Genomic DNA, 19342 nt, shown 5'->3' with positions numbered 1-19342 from the left:
ATCATGAATGTGAGCTTACCAATATCAATCAAGAGAAAAGGGTACAACAGCTGTATCTTACCGGTACTCACCTACGGGGAAGAAACGTGGTGGTTAACGAAAAGGGTTCAGCTTAAGCACAGTACAGCGAGCCATGGAAAGAAAAATGATAGGTGTAACATTAAGAGATGGGAAGCTGGCAGAGTCGGTGAGGGAACAAACACTGGTTAATGACATCCTAGTCGAAATCAAGAGGAAGAAATGGGCTTGGGCTGGGCATGTAATACGAAGGCAAGATAACCGCTGGTCCTTAAATGTAATTGAATGGATTCCAAGCGAAGGCAAGTGTAGCAGGGGGCGGCAGAAAGTTGGGTGGGCGGATGAGGTTAAGAATTTGCGATGATACTTTGGCCACAGCTGGCAAAGGACAGGGTTAATAGGAGAGACATGGGAGAGGTCTTTGGCCTGCAGTGGGCGTAGTGTCAGGCTGATGATGATGACAGTGATGAAGAGACCAGGGCGCCAGAACCAGTGTGCCTCAATTGCCTTAATACCCACCCTCCTGAGACACCAACACAGAAGTGAAAACGAGTCGGCCCAAGCTAAATAGCCGTGAATGAAAGAAATAACAGCAGCAACGGCTGCACAGCAGTACGTCCTACCTTTAGGAATCCAAAGGAATACGCAACGTCACATATAAGCGAACTTTTTTTTTTTTTCCTTACAAAAAATGACCATTCAGGACTAAGGGAATCGATGTGTACACGGTGTCAAACTATATGCAGGGTCTAAAATAGTGTCGCCTAATGAGTGATCGGTAGTATGTGCCTTGTACTAGTGCCCGTTCTTGGCAGGGTACATAGAGCTCCATGTGTTGAAAAAAAAAGTGATTAATTCATTTGTAAATTGGTTCTGGTAAAAAAAAGAAAACAGGCTCAGTTTACTCGGGCTTGCTCGCATTGGCGATCACTTTCCTCGATGAACCGTTGCGAGAGCAAACTTTTGCTATCCTCTGGCACACTCCGCAATCCGAAATGCCGAACCATTCATTGGTTTGCCGCTGGGCTTTTGGGCTTTTTCTCGCTGAGTGCATTAAAGTGGATCAAGAACTACTAGGTAGTTTAATACTAGTACATTTGAGTCCCGCTTTATTTAATGCCGGGTTGGACTTATGAGCTTAATAAATTATCCAAGATTTGTGTGCATTACATCTGTTTCTTTCGATGTCTAGTTTTCTGAGAAGTACCGAATTTTTAGTTGAGGCTGACTGTTGATATTTGAAATTTTTCAATTTGTAACCATATTATATTACTCGTATTCACTTCGCAACCACAGGATTGATATTTGCGCACCTCAAGTTTTCAGTGTCGAAGTAGTTGGCTATGGCTTCAGCAATCAGCAGTCTCTGAAAAACACCTGCCTGTTTGACTGCCAGTTTCACTATTGTTGTGGACACCCTCAGGTGAGCTGGGCTTGTTGACTGGAGAGATTGTCGCAGATTGAAAGTGCTCTGTGAAGTGAGGTTGTCTGTCTTCCCCACCTGTTCGCTGGTTCTGTGTCCTCTTGTGGAAATCAGCCAGGATATATGGGGAATCGGGAGAGGCCTCTGGCATGCAGTGGACGCATTCCAGCTGATGATCAGTAGCTCAATAGCCAAGCTCCAATCAAGGTTCCTGTGCAGACTTCTCTGAGCTGTTTTGGGAACTTCGTGAAAGTAGAATTCCCGGACAAAAGTGTGCTGTCGAAAGAGCCGAACTCCCTCTTTTGTCGGCGGTGATAGAGGAGTGGGGCGTGGTGGTGGCTGGTGCAGGTGAACTACGAGGAAAGTGATGGTGCCGAGGAGGAGGAGGAAGAAGAGGAGGAGGAGTACCGGGTGGAGGACGAGAGTGAAAACGAGTCCAACTCGGGGGATGGCACCCGCAAGCAGCGGGGTGGTCCCCGGGGGGGCCGGGGGGGCCGGCTGGTGCGGTCGAGCCAGGTGGCCGCATCGACAGGCCGGCGGGGGAGCCGCCGGGCTGCCACCAAAAAGGACGAAGACGAGGTGGGCACCCGCTCTTTTCTTGAGAGCGGCACTAAGGAAATTTTTTCAGGGTACCACGTTCCTCCTCTCTTTGGAGCGATTATGGCTGCCGCTGCCCACTGAGTGGCCAGGGCCATTACTTAACTGTGTGCTTGCGATAGCACAGCTGATCTTTGAGAATAATTCTAGCATCTTCCAGTCTAGCCAAGCACTGTATGAATCTCGCCGAAGTGGGCCTCTGGTTGATAAAACGACTTGTTCAGGCATGCTGTTAAGTTTGTGTGGGAGGTCTCGAAAGGTTGCCGTATCTGCAAGAACAAGCACACATGCATTAGCAAGCTATTGATTGTCCTGCATAGAAACGAGTTGTCACATATGGACGGGCCTAGCTGATTTGTCTTGTATGATTGTTCTTGTGCATTATATGCAAATTCTGCATTTTTTAATCAAACCGTCTGTTAATCTGAATGCAGTGTGTGTGTGGTCTGCACTTGCAGGAAGAGGAGGAAGTGGTGACTCCCCGGCGGAGAGGCCGCAAAGCAACATCGGAGTTGCGTAAGGCACCTGCCGCTGAGGAGCGGCCTAAGCGGAGCACACGGGGTGCGCGCGGAAGCCGTGCTGCTGCAGCCGCGGCTGAAGAGGACGAGGAAGAAGAGGAAGAGAAGGCGCCCCCTGCACCCAGCCGGCGGAGGGGCGCTTCCAGGCGGGGCCAGTTGGAACCCGAAGCCAAGCGGCGCAAAACGGAGGATGCTGATGAAAAGAAGGAGGAGGACGCGGAGGAGGAGCCCATGGAAACTGTAGAGGTTGCTGCTGAAGAGGAGGAGGCTGAGAAAAAGCCTCCCGCAGGTCAGAGACTTCTCTTTTTTTTTTTCGAAAACTCTAAATCAAACAGAACAAGTCTTTATTAGCTACAAGAAGGATAAGGGTTCCAAAGTGAGAAGACTGTAATGGGACGCTGCATAGAATAATTACTGAATTACAAAGAAGTGTGTCCAAAATTAAGCACAGATGAATCTCGATGGCATGAATTCGTGAAATTTTCTGGCTGGAGTGCACTGTATACACCTCCTTCACGCCGCGTCTTCACAAAGATGTGGCGCTGATGTCGACAGTGACTTTCATACGGTGGGCAAAACGGGTTCCGTGTGACTGTGCTTACTGCAGTTGCCACAGCTACTGGTGGGACTGCTTGGCTGCATCGTGCCCAGCGTGCTGCAGAAGCAGCGTGTATTGAGCAGCTGCATTATTGTGGGATGCGCGTAGCAGCAGAAAGGGGGAAATAAGGTGAGCTGCAGTGAACAGCAGTTCACAATTGGCATCGAGGTGCTGGAAGTGGTAAAGGGCAGGTAGTGACAGCTGATCGGGGTCATGAGAGGGAAATAACTAGAAGGATAAGAATGGGGCAGAGCGCATATGGCAGATTCTCTCTGATCGTGAATGGCAGTTTACCAATATCCATCAAGAGAAAAGTGTACAACAGCTGTGTCTTGCCGGTACTCACCTACGGGGCAGAAACGTGGAGGCAAACGAAAAGGGTTCAGCTTAAGTTGATGGAGGATGCGGGGATCAGATTGCAAAAACCGCGAAAAAAATCATTTTTGGAAACCATGTGTTTTGGTATCCGCAACACCTCACCTTTGTTCTTTCAAAATGGTTTCACTGAAAACATACTGTAAATGCCTGAAAAAAAATTAATTTGTCAGTGTGCAGGGCGAGAAAACAGTTCTAAATCACGCAAAATCACTGCAGTTCGCAGAGCCATATCTCGTTTTTCCTGCCACTGAGCGCCGCCATCTTGGTATCGTTCAAAAGCTCGAAGTTCTGCCGTTCCGTTTATGAATTTTTCGGTCGTCGTCGTCTTGTAATATTCGCACAAACACAAAAGAAGCGTGGGCCTACCAGAGGTGGTCACACGGGCCCTCCGATGAAAGCGGCCCTCCGATTGGCTGCCAGTCTGGAAGGCACCTCTCCCATTGGTTGCTGCTGTGGCAGCGGGCAAGCTGGCAACCACAGCGGACCGCTGTTTGCTTTGCAAAGCACACCAGAGTCTTCATTTGACACGCAGAATTCGGATTTCTGAAAGCTCCTAGGTTAGTGATGGATAGTCGCTCATTTGAAAAGAAATTTTCGATGAAGCACGCCTTCGAAAAACTGAAGTGCAAGCCTCCTACGGCGAGAAAAAGACGGTGGCCAGTGGGAGAAGTGGAGCACCCGACTGAACATGCAGAAACGTGCCGTGCTGTCTTGCACCGTGTTACTCCAGCAGCGAAGCCGGCAATCACCCTGTGCCATCGACGGCGATAACCCAGTCAATGGAAGACTCGCTAACGGAGTCTCTTGCACCTTTGCGTACGGTCGCGCGAATCGGGAGCCGAGATAGCAGCGTTGGAGGCGACGCTGGTCGAAGGTCACCATTGCCGGCAGAGACGGCGTGCTCTGTTTCTGGCGCATCGTGCGACACGGGCGCACAGCCTGCGAGTGAGCCCCAGCCGTTGATGAGCTACAATGGGATAGCTGAAGATTCACCAGATGAATCGTCACCCGAACGTAGCACTGTTCAGGCGCACCTCGAGCCACGTTTCGTGTCGGCAGTGACGGCAGAAGCGCAGACATGCAGCGTTCGCGACTCCCTTTGCGCAGTGTCCGCAACTGAACGCAAGTTTGGTCAGAACTGTCAAAGGACGAGCATGCCTCGCTTTTTGCGATATGTACATACCGTATTTACTCTAATCTAACGCGCCCTCGATTGTAACGTGCACCCGCTTTTCGTGACCCCTCCACCCCGAAAAAAAAAATCTCCTTGATTGTAACGCGCACCTGTTTTCCTTCGCAAAAAAAAAAAAGTACCACGCACCTCACGCTTTCATACACTAATACAACTTTGTCTCGTTTGGAAAAACAATTAGGTTTAATCTCGATGCGCTAAAGTTGCGATAATAAAACACACACACACACAAAAGGAAACGGCTTATTTTGCCAAGATTGTTTTCACTCGTCGTCGCTGTCAGACAACTCCTTATCACTGTCGACGGACCAAAGCATTTCATCCTCGGTGCCGTCCATGGCATTCGAGATACCAAATTTTTTAAAGGCCTTGCTGACCATGGCAGACGGTATCATGCACCACGCATCTTTCGCCCATCCAGTGAAGTCTTGCAGCGAGGGACGCTTAATTTTGTTGCTGGGAGTGAATTCATGGCTGCCATTCACAAGCCATTCGGTGTAGAGCGCCCGAATCCTGTCTTTAACCGCCTTGTTTAAACAAACATTGAGCGGCTGGAGCTGCGATGTCATGCCGCCGGGTATCACGACAAGGTCGGTGTTGCATGCAGCGAGCTTGTCCTTGATGCGTGTCGAGATGGCACCTGAACGCGTCAAGCACAAGCATCGCGCGCAGGCCCAAACTGCCGCCGGGTCTCTTGCGCCAGACGTGATCGATCCAGTCGGCGACCAAGTCCGTCGTCATTCAACCTTTTTCATTTGCGCGCACAATCACGCCACTCGGAAACACGATTCCTTTCGGGAGCGTCTTGCGTCTGAATATAAGATACGGGGGCAGCTTGTGTCCATCCGCGGTGCAACAAAGCATTGCGGTGACGCGTGTTTTTTCGTGGCCGGAAGACAACACGCGCACTTGCTTCGCCCCCTTCTTTTCAACAGTTGTGGTGGCAGGCATGTCCAAGTAGAGTGGTGTCCAAGTAGAATGGAAAGAAGAAAAAAACGACTTTATAGTGCAGCGAAACGGAGCCCAGACGCAGATGCATGGGATAGGTACTATCAGGCCGAGGACACGTATTACAATGCAATTCGCTGCGCCAAACAAGCATTTTTCCAAACTGATCTACCAAAAATCCTAACGAATAACCCCAGGAGGTTTTGGGAAATAATAAATCCGCAAGCAACTCGCATCATCGCTCTAACGAATGCCGCAGGCGAGGATGCCAGTGATACTGAATGTGCCGAAATATTTAATCGCGCGTTTGTATCTGTTTTCACAAACGAAACTGCCTCACCATTGCCCACTCCGCCTACTCTAACACTGCCAGCAATGTCTCCCATCGAAATCACAGCGCAGGGTATCGAAAACCTTATCGACAGAATTAAACTTTCGTCAGCCGCTGGAGTGGACGAAATGAACTCAAAAGTACTGAAAAACACAAAACACATTTCTGCCATTTATCTCTCATTACTGTTTCTGCAATCGCTGTCGACAGGAACTTTACCGGACGACTGGAAGGTGGGGAGGGTCATCTCGGCCCACAAATCAGGTCAAAAGGATTCTCCGCTAAATTATCGTCCCATCTCCTTAACCAGCGTGCCTTGCAAAATCATGGAACATGTCATCTATTCCCATATCATAAACTTTCTAGATTCAAACAGCTTCCTTGATCCGGCTCAACACGGGTTTCGTAGGGGGCTCTCCTGCGAAACCCAACTGGCAATCTTCACTCACGACGTGCATGCTAACCTTGACCGCAACCTGCAGACCGATGCGTTATTTTTAGATTTTGCGAAGGCATTTGACAAGGTACCTCACCAGCGCCTAATACTAAAACTCGCCCTTTTAAATTTACACCCTAATATCCTGCAATGGATTAAAGAATTTCTAGCTAACCGATCTCAGTTCGTTTCTATTAACAACCACCGCTCAAGCGCTCTCCCTGTTAAATCTGGCGTCCCTCAGGGATCTGTGCTCGGCCCACTCTTGTTTCTAATATATATTAATGATCTAGCTTCACATGTGTCATGTAAAATTCGTATCTTCGCTGATGACTGCGTAATCTATCGCACTGTCACTAACATTTCTGATCAAATGGCTCTTCAAAACGACCTTAACAGCGTCCATAAATGGTGTGACCTCTGGCTAATGACGCTAAATGCTAACAAATGCAAACTCATTTCCTTTCATCGACAACACAACCCTCTTATTTTTTCCTATGCAGTTGCTAACTCGTTTATAGAAAGCGTCCAATCGTTTAGGTATCTTGGTGTCACCCTCTGCAGCGATCTTTCTTGGCGAACACACATTACCACAATCATATCATCTGCTAACAGATCTCTAGGATTCATGAAATGTCATCTTCGTCATGCGCCGCAACACGTGAAGCTGCTCGCTTATAAAACCCTCATCAGACCCAAACTTGAGTACGCCAGCCCCATCTGAAGCCCACACCATGCATACCTAACAAATGCACTCGAATCAGTTCAGAACCGCGCCATTCGTTTCATTCACTCTGCATATTCATATACCACCAGCGTTTCAGCTCTGAAGAAGAATTCCGCTCTTGAAAGCCTCGCAGACCGCCGCCGCATTGCCAGCCTCTATTTGCTCCACAAGTTTTTCCATAGTTCTCTAAATCAACCACCCTACATTACTCATCCGAACCGCATATCTCACCGCACTGCCCATCCGTTTCAGATCGCCCGCCCTGTGTCGCGTACTGCAACTTTTTCAGGTTCATTTTTTCTCCGAACTGTTGTGGACTGGAATGGCCTCCCCACCGATATCGCTGCCATCACACACCTGTCTGCATTTTCAGATACGCTAAGCAATTATTTCAAAGCAATGACTTGTACTTGTTGATCAACATATTAACCCACCCCTTATGTAATGCCCCCTGAAGGGGGTCTTTAAGGTGAATAAAGTGAAGTGAAGAAGTGTCTGATCGGCATTTCCAATCTGGCCGAGATGGTAGCCGTTCCTGCGGCGCAAATTTAAAACGTACCGCTGAAAACTGTGCAGCTTTTCTTCATACTCCTCGGCAACTTCTGGCATATCTCGTCCGACTTCGAAGAGAAAACCCTTTTCTCATCATAAAATTTGACAGCCAGCACCTGCTTGCTTTGAAGTCGCTCCGCATGAGCCCCGTTTGTAGGGCTAACTGCATCGCCCAGACTTATACCCCTGTCACACGAACACTGTAAAGGTACTTTGAACTAATGCTCCATTACTCTAAGGACGAACGCGCTCTGCCACACGGACGTGCCAAAGGACACCTAGCTCAAAGGAGCTTCGAAACAAGGCAGCTCGAGTTCGTCCTTTGAGGCTTGAAGGGAGTACTCTCTCTCCCAGCGAGTTAACAGCATAAATAAATTGAGAAAAGAAACATTCAATTTTCATTTTATAAATTCACTTCATAAGATTAGTGGTGTTTTAAAATATAAGGTGGTCATTTGTTTTGTGACAGTCTCACCACGCCATACTCTCGTTCGAGATATACGAGCGTCTCGGTAGCCACGGTAAATATGCCGCCATGTTGGCCATGTTGTTTGTTGTTTGTTGCTTTAACATAATACGGTTATAAAACTAATTTACTAAAAAAAATGTGACATTTCTGTATTTACATGTGCAGTGAGGTTTGCAATTTTAATAACGCTTTTCGCCGATGAGGGCGCTAAAAACTTCTTGCGAAGGTCGTTCCGCGACCGTGTATAGCACGGACGAACTCCCTTGAAGTTGTGCTCCTTTGGGAGCATAAAGGAGCATTAGTTCAAAGTGCCTTTAGAGTGCCCGTGTGACAGGGGTATTAGAGCAGATCAATCGTCACTGGCCGCTGCGCCGCTCGCTGCTCTTGCACGTATTCTGCGAGCCGCTCTTCTATTTCGGCGAACCGGCCCTGCTTCGGTCCACTGAAACCCTTTCGTGTAGCCTTGCTGGCGAAAATCTTTTCCTTCTGCTTGCGCCAGTCCTGCACGCATGTTTCTGGAACTCCGAATGCGCGTGATGCGGCCCGATTTCCGTCAGTCTCTGCACGCATGATGACTTTCCTTTTAAATGCGGCATCATGATGAACTCGACGTATCTTCGCTGTCGGCACGTCAATGCTGGTAGATCAAACGCAGAAAACGGGTAGACTAAGCACGAGGAGGACGCTACTGCAGCTAGGCTGGCTAGGCGTAGACAGCTAGGCTCGAAGTGCGTACGAGGCGGCCATCTTGAAATGCCGATGGCGATATGATATCGGAGATTTAGTGTCGTACTCGATTCTAACGCGCACCCAATTTTCGGACCCGATACAGCATAGACCGCTTATAACGTAGGCCGCGGGAGTCGGGAAAATCCGCATTATAAGCGGTACTGCACTATATCAAATACACCATTTTTAGACTCTTACAGGGGTGGAAGTGCTGCGCCAATTGCGCCATTCTGTGCCAATTTGATCTCCTGCGCCAAGCTGCGCCTAAACGGCAATTTACTCCCACTGCAAGTATACAGAGCCAAATTAAGCCGAGTGTTAATGTCGGCTGGGCAACACTGGGTGCTCCCTACGAAACGGACGCAACCGCATTGGCATCGACAGTTGGGTTCGCTCGGTTCCATGGAGGGAGGAAAATTTTTCCTCTAAGCTCAGTTCGCTGGTGTCCCTGCACGTGGCGGCCGGCACGGCAGTCACGAGAGGCTTGCACAAGCATGAGTAAAAGTAAGTACTTTTAACTATTATCTGGTAATATAGTTTGAGTGTGGGCGGTATTGTGAACTTACCTCACTTAGCAAGCTGTATTTATTGTGCGGACAACGAGACGTTCACTCGCATCATTTGTGCGCTTTTTTCAGTAATTTAGAACTCCAGAAAGAGATGCGGAGATTTCGCGATCCCCGCGGGATGGTATGATGCCGCGTTCGCAGCTCTTAAGCAATAAGCGCGCAACGATACAATCGCAGAGCCAGCAGTCCGGAGCCAGTGGAAATAAACGGCGTCCTGGCGATAGGCCCGGCTGACTAGCGGCAAACCGAACTACCAGAGGTTCGGTTGTTTTGGATTCCGGACACCTTGTATTGGAACGCAACCGCCAGCGCGAGTGGGCTGGGTAAACAGCGCGCGAATAGAATTTTCTTTACCGGAACTAATTTAACAAACGAATTACGAACTTCTTACACGTGGAGCTGCTAAGGGATGGGCACCGGGCTTACTACCCGTCGTGCTCGCATTTAGCACGCAGCAGTGATGACATTGCTTTGGCTTGGCCTGGCCAGCTGCGTGGTTACATCTTCACAGCGGCGCGGCCGGCGACCCCACGCTGCTCTCACCTTTCACAGCCGCACACGGCAAAGCGTTCGCTCCGATCTTCCACTGCGTGCACCCGCGTGCACTCTGTTGCATTTTTTTCATATATGCTTGTGTAATAAATTCCGGGTGCGCATTTTCGCGAGGGCGCAAATTATGCGAGTGAATAGGGTAAGTTAGGCCCCTCCTTGGTCCTGACACAGTATATTCGAGATTCTGCTGCACTCTTTTGGTGGTTTGGTTGTGGCTATTAAAAAGTTATGCAGAACTGAAAGGCTTTAAAGTTTACCAAGCAAGTCCTGTCGCTCGAATTCTCGGCGCAGTGTTATGTGACAATCGGGCGAACAGTGCAGGTCCTTTTTCTTTATAGTTCTCACTGGAATAATGCAATTAAGTGGATTGAGTGGGACAAATTTTGGTATCAAACCTATTTGTATACTTGTTTCTGTGGTGAGCGAACTGACACTTGTTGCTGGTTTTGTTTGAAGACAGTTTTTGATTCGTGGCTTTTTTTTTCTTTTGTCTAGAGCGGTGCACTAAGCTAAACACCGATGTGTTAAGGAAAAAGGACTCCAATGGAGATTTAATATCACTCTGGTGTCGACCAACTTCTAAGGACAGCGATGCCTTTTGTACGCTTTGCTGCACCACTGTGCATTGCGGGCAACATGGCACTGCAGCGGTATACCGCCATGCGAGCTCTCAGAAGCACATCGCACAAGCGAAAAGAAATCGCAATGCAGAAGGTGTTCTTACCAAGAGTTCAAAGGTTCAAAGCACTCTGGACCAACACAGTGCGACTGCAACGTCACTTCAAGAAAAGGTCACAAGAGCAGAAACTCTTTTTGCCCTCTCCGTGGTAGCAAACAACATCCCCTACACATATGGAGACGCAGCAACAGCGACATACCGTCACATGTTTCCGGATTCAGAAACAGCGAAAGGCTTCCAGTGTGGACGCAAGAAACTTTCGTACATTATTTCTGATGGCCTGGGGCCGTATTTCAAGGCAAAAGTAATCCAAGAGCTTGACATGCCCGACACATTCTATACCATCATGATTGATGAGTCCCCAATCCCTGAGGCCAAGGTGCAGCAGCTGGACGTGCTTGTCCGCTACTACTCTACCAGCACTGAGAATGTTGTGGTGGAGCATCTCCAGTCCTTCCATTTGGGCCATGCGACCGCTGATCAGCTGTTTTCCTGCATTGAGGATGCCCTCAGTGACGTTCGCAAGAAGAACATGGTATGTTTTTACAGTGATGGCCCTAACGTAATGAAAAGCCTTAAGCGAAGGCTAAAGAAGGAAGTGAGCCCAGACATGGTTGACATCGGTGAATGCGGCCTCCACAAAGTTCACAACGCTTTTGCTGCTGGGCTGGATATGTTCTGTGCAGAAGTGGAGTCTCTTGCAACTGATGTCCACTACTACTTCAAGTTTGCCACAAGGCACGCGGACATGAAGGAGCTGCTGAGTGATCTAGGACTGCCCCAACTAGAGTTTTTGCGGCACGTTAACAGCAGATGGCTGACACTGCTTCCTAGTGTCGAGCGGATACTAAAGTCATTTGATGCCCTCAAGGCATTCTTCTCCAAATCTGGACAGCCAAGGTGCTCATCTATGAGGCACGGTCGTCTGTCATCTGCGTTTTGTGACAAAACACTGCGAGCAAAGTTATTTTTCCTTCAAAACGCTGCTCAGATATTTGACAGATTTCAAACGCTCTTCCAAAGCAGGGACCCTCTCCTGCATGTTTTCTATGATGAGATGTTGGTTCTCGTGAAACAGGTCCTTGGGAGGTTTCTGCGCCAAGAGTCATTTGCAGGTGCTACTGGCTCACAACTGAAAGAACTTGATGTAGAGTCCTCTGAAAATTGGAAGGCAAAACCTGAAATTGGCCTCGACACGGAGCAGTCAATGAAACTGTGGAATCCTACTGAGAAGAAGGCATTTTACATCAAGGCAAGAGCCTTTTACATAGCTTGTGCAAAGTACCTGATCACGAGGCTGCCACTGGACAACAAGCTGTTGTTTCATTTAAGGTTTTTAAACCCAGACACAAAAGGGAATTCTTTCACATCGTCACTGCGCTATGTGGCTAACGCACTGCCTCAGGTCATTCCACCCTGCGATGTGTCATCCCTCACTGATGAGTGGAATTCGCTTATGTGCGAAACCAGTGACTGGGAACTGTCTCCTAATGTGGTCACCCATTGGTCAAGTGTGTTTGCATTACAGACACCTGCTGGTCAGGCTAAGTATCCAAGGATTACTAAGCTTGTCAAAGCAGCCCTTTCATTACCTCACGGAAATGCCGATTGTGAACGAGGATTTAGTGAGAACAAACAAGCACTCCACCATCGAAGTACTTTGTCCATAACAAGCATTTCCAGCCTTCGTCAAACCAAGGCGTTCATGAAGCGGTACAGTGGAGATGCTACAAAGGTGTCTTTGACCAGGGACATTCTCAGGAATGTCGAAAAGTCTTACAAGGTGTACCGGGAGCGAATCGAAGAAGAAAAGACAGCAACGTCCCAGAAGCGAAAGCATGAGGAGGAGGAGCCAACAGAAGTATGTGAGCGAAAGAAGCTGATGGACGAGAAGTCTAGCCTCCAGCAGCGACTGTCATCTCTCAAAGCTCTACTTGCAAGTGCACAAGAGCTTATAAGCAAAGGTGTGGCTGACAGGGACATGGACAAGGTAGAGAGTGGCAATATTTTGCTGTGTGATGTGAACTCTAAACTGCCTTCTGTGATAGAACGAATCAAAACGGTTGACTCAGCTCTTCAGTCTATGAAGGCCAACTGAATCTTCATGTGATGTTTTTGTGCAAACCCCATTACAGAGATCTCTTCATGTTCCTAATGTTAATTGGCAAGGTCTTTGCCTTTTATATGGCAGTAGCTAGTTCTAGTCCACTTTGCTTCTCCAGTCTATGAAGGCCAACTGAATCTTCGTTATGTGATGTTTTTGTGCAAACCGATTACAGAGCTCTTTTCATGTTTCTAATGTTAATCGGCAAGGTCTTTGCATTTTATATGGCAGTAGCTAGTTCTAGTCCACTTTGCTTCTAGTCATTATATTTGCTGCAAGCCAGTTACCACCTTTGATGCAATTTTTACTTGCTTTCTCTTATACATTCAGTAGTAAACTAGTCTGAAATAGTTAACCTTAATTGTCACAGCTAATTATTGTCATTGTCATATATGGGGTGGTTTTGCACTGAAGTGCTCTGGGTTTGTTGACACAAATAAAACTGTCGCCATTATGTTGTTGTTTTCTCTTTTTCTGAACTGAAATTAATAACATCTAATGTACTGCTGCTACTGTTTGTTGTAGCTGCCACATGTCTATTTTTTTTTCATGAACTGTAGCAAATATCTTTAGAACAATTGCAGTCCTTTTCATGAATTCTGGCCTGTGGGATCCGTGATCAATATTTATGCAATTTTTGGTCCGGTTGCAAACAAAATTGCTCTCAGTCGCATTTAAATGTCGCCATTCTGCTCCAAAGTGCTCCAAAATAGCCTAAAAATTGCTCCAAACTTGCTCCAAAATGGGACTTTTGCTGCTCCAAAGCTGCTCCAAAATAAGACTTTTGCTGCTCCCATGCCTGCTCCAAAAAGTTGGAGCCTGCTTCCACCCCTGCTCTTATTCACATGCAAATATGGTCAACCCACCTTTTATTATGTATTTTACAACTTAACGCGAAATAAAGCACCAGAATTGGACACTAAACAAGACGTTTTTTTTTCTTCATCAATGAAAAAATGCCGTTATCTTCTTCTGGCGCTGAGCCTTCACTGCATTATGCACCATCTCATCTTCAACAGCGATCAGATGCTGGGAAGCTTTCTCGCTCAAGCCCTTCTGCGTGCAGTACATCCTGAGCTTGCTTATGTAATCCAGTGCATCTCTGTGCGAAAGTTCCGGTGTGCTGTCTCCTTCGTCGTCGTCATCGTCCGATACACTCTCATCGCAGTCACGCACTGCTGCTACAATTGCTTCGTCTGTGTCTGCTTCTTCGCAGACAAAGTCATCGCAATCCTCGTTCACGAAGCCTTCGAACGTGTCATCCTGTCCAACAATGTTCTTTTTCACCAGATCCGACCACACATCATCCGCGTTGAGGCCTTCGTCGACATCGTCGACGCCATGGCTATCGTCGCTCCTCACATCAGGATCGCTGACCATGGCGTTGCTCACAAACCCCGCCTTTGCGAAACACTTGGCGATGGTTGATGCTTTTATCTGCCACCAAGATGCCGTGATCATGTCGATAGCACTCCGCAGGTTTACCTTCATTTTATTTATTTATTTTATTTATTTATTTATTTATTAATACTGCAATCCCAGGAAGGGATTTTCGCAGGGTGAGCATACAGAAAATAGGTAAGTACCAATATTAAGAAAAAAAAAGTACAAAGGCCACAAATTAATAATAAGCAACAAAACACAACAGCAAAAATGAAAGGCTCAATGACGTAACACAACAAAAAAGTACACTAAGGTTTGGGGCATATAAATACACTACTATCAAGTCATCAGTGAACATGGTCAACAGGGAATTAATTAAATGAAGAAAGAGCACCAAAACGATCACAATATTAAATTCACTTCAAAAATGGGAACTGGGAATGCATGACAGAGGACATTATCGTGCACTGAGGTTGCCGATGAATGATGTTACAGATAGCTGTAAGACTTCGTCGTTAGTAAGTTGATTCCACTCCGTTACTGTTCGCGGAAAAAAAGAATATTTAAAGCAGTTATTACGCTGGGTGAAAGGGGTGATTGTAAGATTGTGACGTCTTGTAGAATAACCTGAAGAGAAAGATATTAGTCCATCAATGTTAATTTTAAAATGACCTTTGACCAATTGGTATAAGAACTTTAGTCGAGAAACGCGATTCCTTTCGGTTATAGATATTAAAGCAGCCCTGTTTAAGAGGTTACTTACTGATGTGCGTCCATAGCTATTGTAAACAAAACGTACTGCTTTCTTTTGTATTTTTTCAATTTTATTTACGTTTGTTTTGGTGAATGGATCCCAAATTATTGCCGCATAATCTAATATTGGAAGGACAATCGATTTATACGCTAGAAGCCGAACTCGGGGTGTGGAAAGTCTCAATGCACGCCTAAAAAAAAAAAAGTTTACGGTTTGCATTATTTACAGTTTGATCAATGTGTTTAGTCCAGTCAAGGTTGTTAGTAATCCATAGCCCTAGATATTTGTAGTGTGAGACTTCGGAAAGAATATTGTTGTCAAATGAATATTGGAACATCAGTGGACTTTTCTTGTGAGTGATTCTCATATACACGGTTTTTTGAAAGTTGATAGGCATCTGCCATGCATCACACCAGGCACTAATTTTCTGAAAAGCCTCATTAAGTTTTACCTGATCTGACATATTTTTAATTTCGGAGTATAGCACACAGTCATCCGCGTATAGTTTAATATTAACTGGAATGTCTTTCACGATGTCGTTAATGTAAATGATAAACAAGAGTGGCCCAAGCACTGAGCCCTGAGGGACGCCAGAGTCAACAAAAACAGTTTGAGAGGAATGTTCCCCAAAAGAGACATATTGCTGACGGTTATTCAAATATGCTGAAATCCAATTAATGATTTTGTTATTTCTGAGTGTGCTATTAATTTTGGAAAGCCGCTTTTTGTGAGAGACCTTATCAAATGCTTTGGCGAAATCCATAAAAATGGCATCTGTTTGGCTACCATTGTTAATAGCTTTCACAAAATCGTGTATAGTCTGAACTAATTGGGTACAAGTAGAATAACCTTTCCGGAATCCGTGTTGGAAATTTGTAATAAAATTGTGTTGTTCAAGAAAATGGGAAATGTGGGGTGTATTATGTGTTCCATAATTTTGCAAGCTGTCGATGTTAATGAAATCGGTCGGTAATTATTAATGTACTGTTTGTTTCCATTTTTATGAAGTGGTTGGACTCTGGCCGTCCTCCAGTCGCTCGGAACCTGTCCTTCGTTTAGAGACCTAGAAAAAATTATAAACAAATACTTGGACACCCATTCTGCATACCTCGTTAAGAATGCATTGGGTATTTTATCAGGCCCAAGGGATTTTTTTACGTTAAGATTCAAAAGCATTTCAGTTATACCCTGTTCACTGATGACAAGATCAGGCATCGGAGGTAAGCATGTTTCGAACACAGGTTGTATGCCATTATCATTAGTAAAAATGGATTTGAAGTATTCGTTAAAGGCGGTTGATATTACTTTTCCGTCATGTGTTAATGTGCCATTGATTTCAAATGCATGGCAATCCCTAGATACTGGTGAGATTGTACGCCAAAATTTTTCAGGTGAGCTAGTTATAAAATTAGGCAACAAATCGCCAAAATAATTTTCTTTATCAAGTGCTACTTGTCCTCGTAGTTGACTTGACAGAGCGGAAATTTTATCCAGCAGGCCTTCAGGATGGACAACTGCTTGCCTTTTCTTTTTCAACTTTTTTAATTTTCTGCGCATTTGTATTGAAGTGCGGGAAATCCAGGGATTGCCACGTTTTGTCTTTTTAACAATGATTGGCACAAAACGGCTAATACACATCATAACCAGATCCTTGAAAGAAATCCACAGATCGTCTATATTTGCGGTAGACCTCGAAAAGCTATCAAAATGAAAGGATAAGGTATCGATTATTGATGTGCCATCAGCGCGTGAGAAGTTGGGAAAACATGACTGCTTTGGATGCCTGTCAATAGCGGCATCAGATAAGGTAAGGAACACGGCCTGGTGATCGGAGATTCCTGGGATTATTTCGCATTTTGTTTTAGTACTAATAGATTCGCTTACGAAGAAAAGGTCCAGTATAGATTTAGCGCTGTCGTGTACCCTGGTGTACTCGTCAACAAGTTGGGATAAATCAAATGCTAATGCTATGTCCAACATGGCATCACCTGTTTTGTCGTTATGGTTATTGAGGGACATCGTGCGCCAGTCAATATTAGGCAGATTAATGTCGCCAGCTAGAATTATCCAATCGCCAGGTTTTAAATATGTGTTCATGTAAGTTTTCAAAACATTTAAAACCGATATGGAAGAAGAAGGGGGCCTGTACAACACACCTATAATGTACCTGATTGTACCACAATATGTTTTACTGAAAATGCACTCTATATTAGGTACGTCAGGCATCCTTAAAACTCGTAATGATTTCTTGTATATCATACAGACGCCGCCACCTCTTCCAGTAAGGTCTTTCCGGAGTACATTGTAACCAGTAGGCACGAATTCACTGTCGAAAATTGCATCATGTAACCATGTTTCGGTTAGCACAGCAATGTCTGAATTGTTAGTAAAAAGGAGCCCTTCAAGCTCGGTTACTTTATTGATTACACTTCTGCAGTTAATGTTTAAGATTTTCAAGGATGTAGGATCATGCTTTTTCTGTCAGTTATTTTTCTTATTGACCAATCTGACACGCTCTCCTTTCTGGGCATCCCAAACAAACATAACACTATCAATGCTAACTTTATCAAAGACCAGCTTTACCATAGCGCCATTTGCTTTTTCTTCCGCTGCGCTGTCCCACAAAAGTTTACGCAAGTCACGCACGCGCTTTGAGAAGTCTTCCGAGATAGAGTACGACGATCCTTTTAGTTTGTAGGCTGCTTGTAAAATGGATGCCTTTTCCCGATAGCCAAGAAATTTTATGATAACCGGTCTAGATTTGTCACTGGATTTACGCCCAAGCCTATGAAGTCTTTCTATACCTGTAGGTGTTATACCTATCTTTATTATTATGTCGTCTTTCACTTTGTTTTCAAGGTCTTCAAGCGTCTCGTTTCCTGACTCTTCTAAACCATAAATTATAAGATTATTGCGACGGCTTCTGTTTTCTAAGTCGTCCACCTTATTCATCAGAAAGGACAACTGGCTGTCAAAATCTGCTATTGTTTTTTCTATTACGCTTACTTGTTTTGTCAGCGTGCCTAGTTTGGACAACTGCTGTTCAATGCCATCTATTCTGTTGTTTAGTGTAACCATTTGCTCTTTTATTGCATTCTGACCGTCGATTATTCCTTCAATAGTTCCTTGCACTTTCTTTTGGCCGTCTAGCAGTTCCGACAGCAATTGCTTCTCAGTTGGTCCCGGGTTTGTCTCAATATCGCCCGAAAGAAGTAGGTTAGTAGGCAATAAAGCAATGTGCGCCAGAATACATTTGAAACACTGTGGGCAGGGCAGCAGCAACAGAAACCGGTTGTCACTACGATAACAGTACATGGAAACGTTTTTGCTAACCTGTAGAGCAAGACAAAAATGGTTGCTGAGCATGTTGCCGATACTGCTGCTGGCCTGCCCACTGAAGAAAGTCGATGTTGCTCGCTCTTTTAAAGGGGCTTGCTGAGCCATGTGATGTGACGTCACAGTTGTCGAGATGAAGCGATGCGCTGTCAGTTGCGGAACGGAAAGCAATGTAATCGCCGGGCACCTGGCACGAGCCAGATTTTCCGATGCCGGCTCACTGAACACATCCACGTCGATTGCCCTTGATGCGCAGGCGCTGGGCCACCGTTCTTTCCCGCGATGCGAGGGCTCGTTGACCAGGTCAAACGACGTAGCCACTGGGTCGCAGCCACGCGGTGGAACTGGTCCGCACAGAAGGGCCGCCAAAACCTGTAGAGCAAGACAAAAATGGTTGCTGAGCATGTTGCCGATACTGCTGCTGGCTTCGTTTCGCTGAAGGTTAATTAGCACTCTTTCGCATATGCGCCTTTTATAATGCGCTTTCACTGCAGCGATTACGCCTTGGTCCATCGACTGGCTCTTGGCTGTTGTATTTGCGGGCAAGAACTTGAGGCTCACTGCACTGAGCTTTAAACTTACATGATGGGCACTGCAGTTGTCAAGAACTAGGACAACTTGTCGCTTTTCTGACACCATGTCCTCGTCAAATTCTTGAAGCCAAGTTGCAAATAGCTCCCGAGTCATCCATGACTTCCTGTTGGCCTTATATGTAATCGGCAGGCACTCTCTTTTTTTGAAACAGCGCGGCCGCGCCGACCTTCCGATTACAAATGATCGCCTCTTGTCGCTACCATCCATATTGGCGCAGAAGAGAACGGTAAACCGCTCCTTCGAAGCCTTTCTACCGGAGCAGCGTTCGTGGGACAGTGCGAGTGTGCGGTTTGGGAGCAAATTGTAAAACACGCCAGCCTCATCCGCATTGTAAATGTCCCGCTCCGCGTACTTCGCCAGCATGGTCTCCATGTTTATACTGAGCCAGGCCTGAACAGTAGAATCATCAACTTGTGCGCTCTCCCCGGAGATAACACGGCAGCTTATTCCGTGCT

The 19342-nt window shown here is 46.2% G+C and overlaps 2 protein-coding genes across 4 annotated transcripts in view; both read left to right on the top strand.

Moving 5' to 3' along the window:
• The window catches only part of LOC144096676 (uncharacterized), a 109069-nt gene that overhangs the window by 21231 nt on the left and 68496 nt on the right, over positions 1-19342 (top strand). Inside the window, exons 4-5 of one of the 3 annotated variants that reach the window (XM_077629513.1) lie at positions 1790-2020; positions 2497-2845. In XM_077629513.1, the coding sequence (XP_077485639.1) occupies positions 1790-2020; positions 2497-2845 (580 nt within the window). Of the gene's footprint in view, positions 1-1789; positions 2021-2472; positions 2846-19342 lie in introns of all 3 variants that reach the window. The other 2 variants (XM_077629512.1, XM_077629514.1) reach the window with 2 other exon arrangements.
• On the top strand, positions 9281-13654 carry LOC144096678 (uncharacterized). Its single transcript, XM_077629515.1, has 2 exons — positions 9281-9420; positions 10533-13654. The coding sequence occupies exons 1-2, from the start codon at positions 9411-9413 to the stop codon at positions 12812-12814; spliced, it is 2292 nt and encodes a 763-aa protein (XP_077485641.1). The 5' UTR covers positions 9281-9410; the 3' UTR covers positions 12815-13654.

This window comes from Amblyomma americanum, chromosome 7 (assembly GCF_052857255.1).
Source record: "Amblyomma americanum isolate KBUSLIRL-KWMA chromosome 7, ASM5285725v1, whole genome shotgun sequence".
NCBI classification, from domain to species: domain Eukaryota; kingdom Metazoa; phylum Arthropoda; class Arachnida; order Ixodida; family Ixodidae; genus Amblyomma; species Amblyomma americanum.
This window is presented reverse-complemented; position numbering and strand designations above follow the sequence as displayed.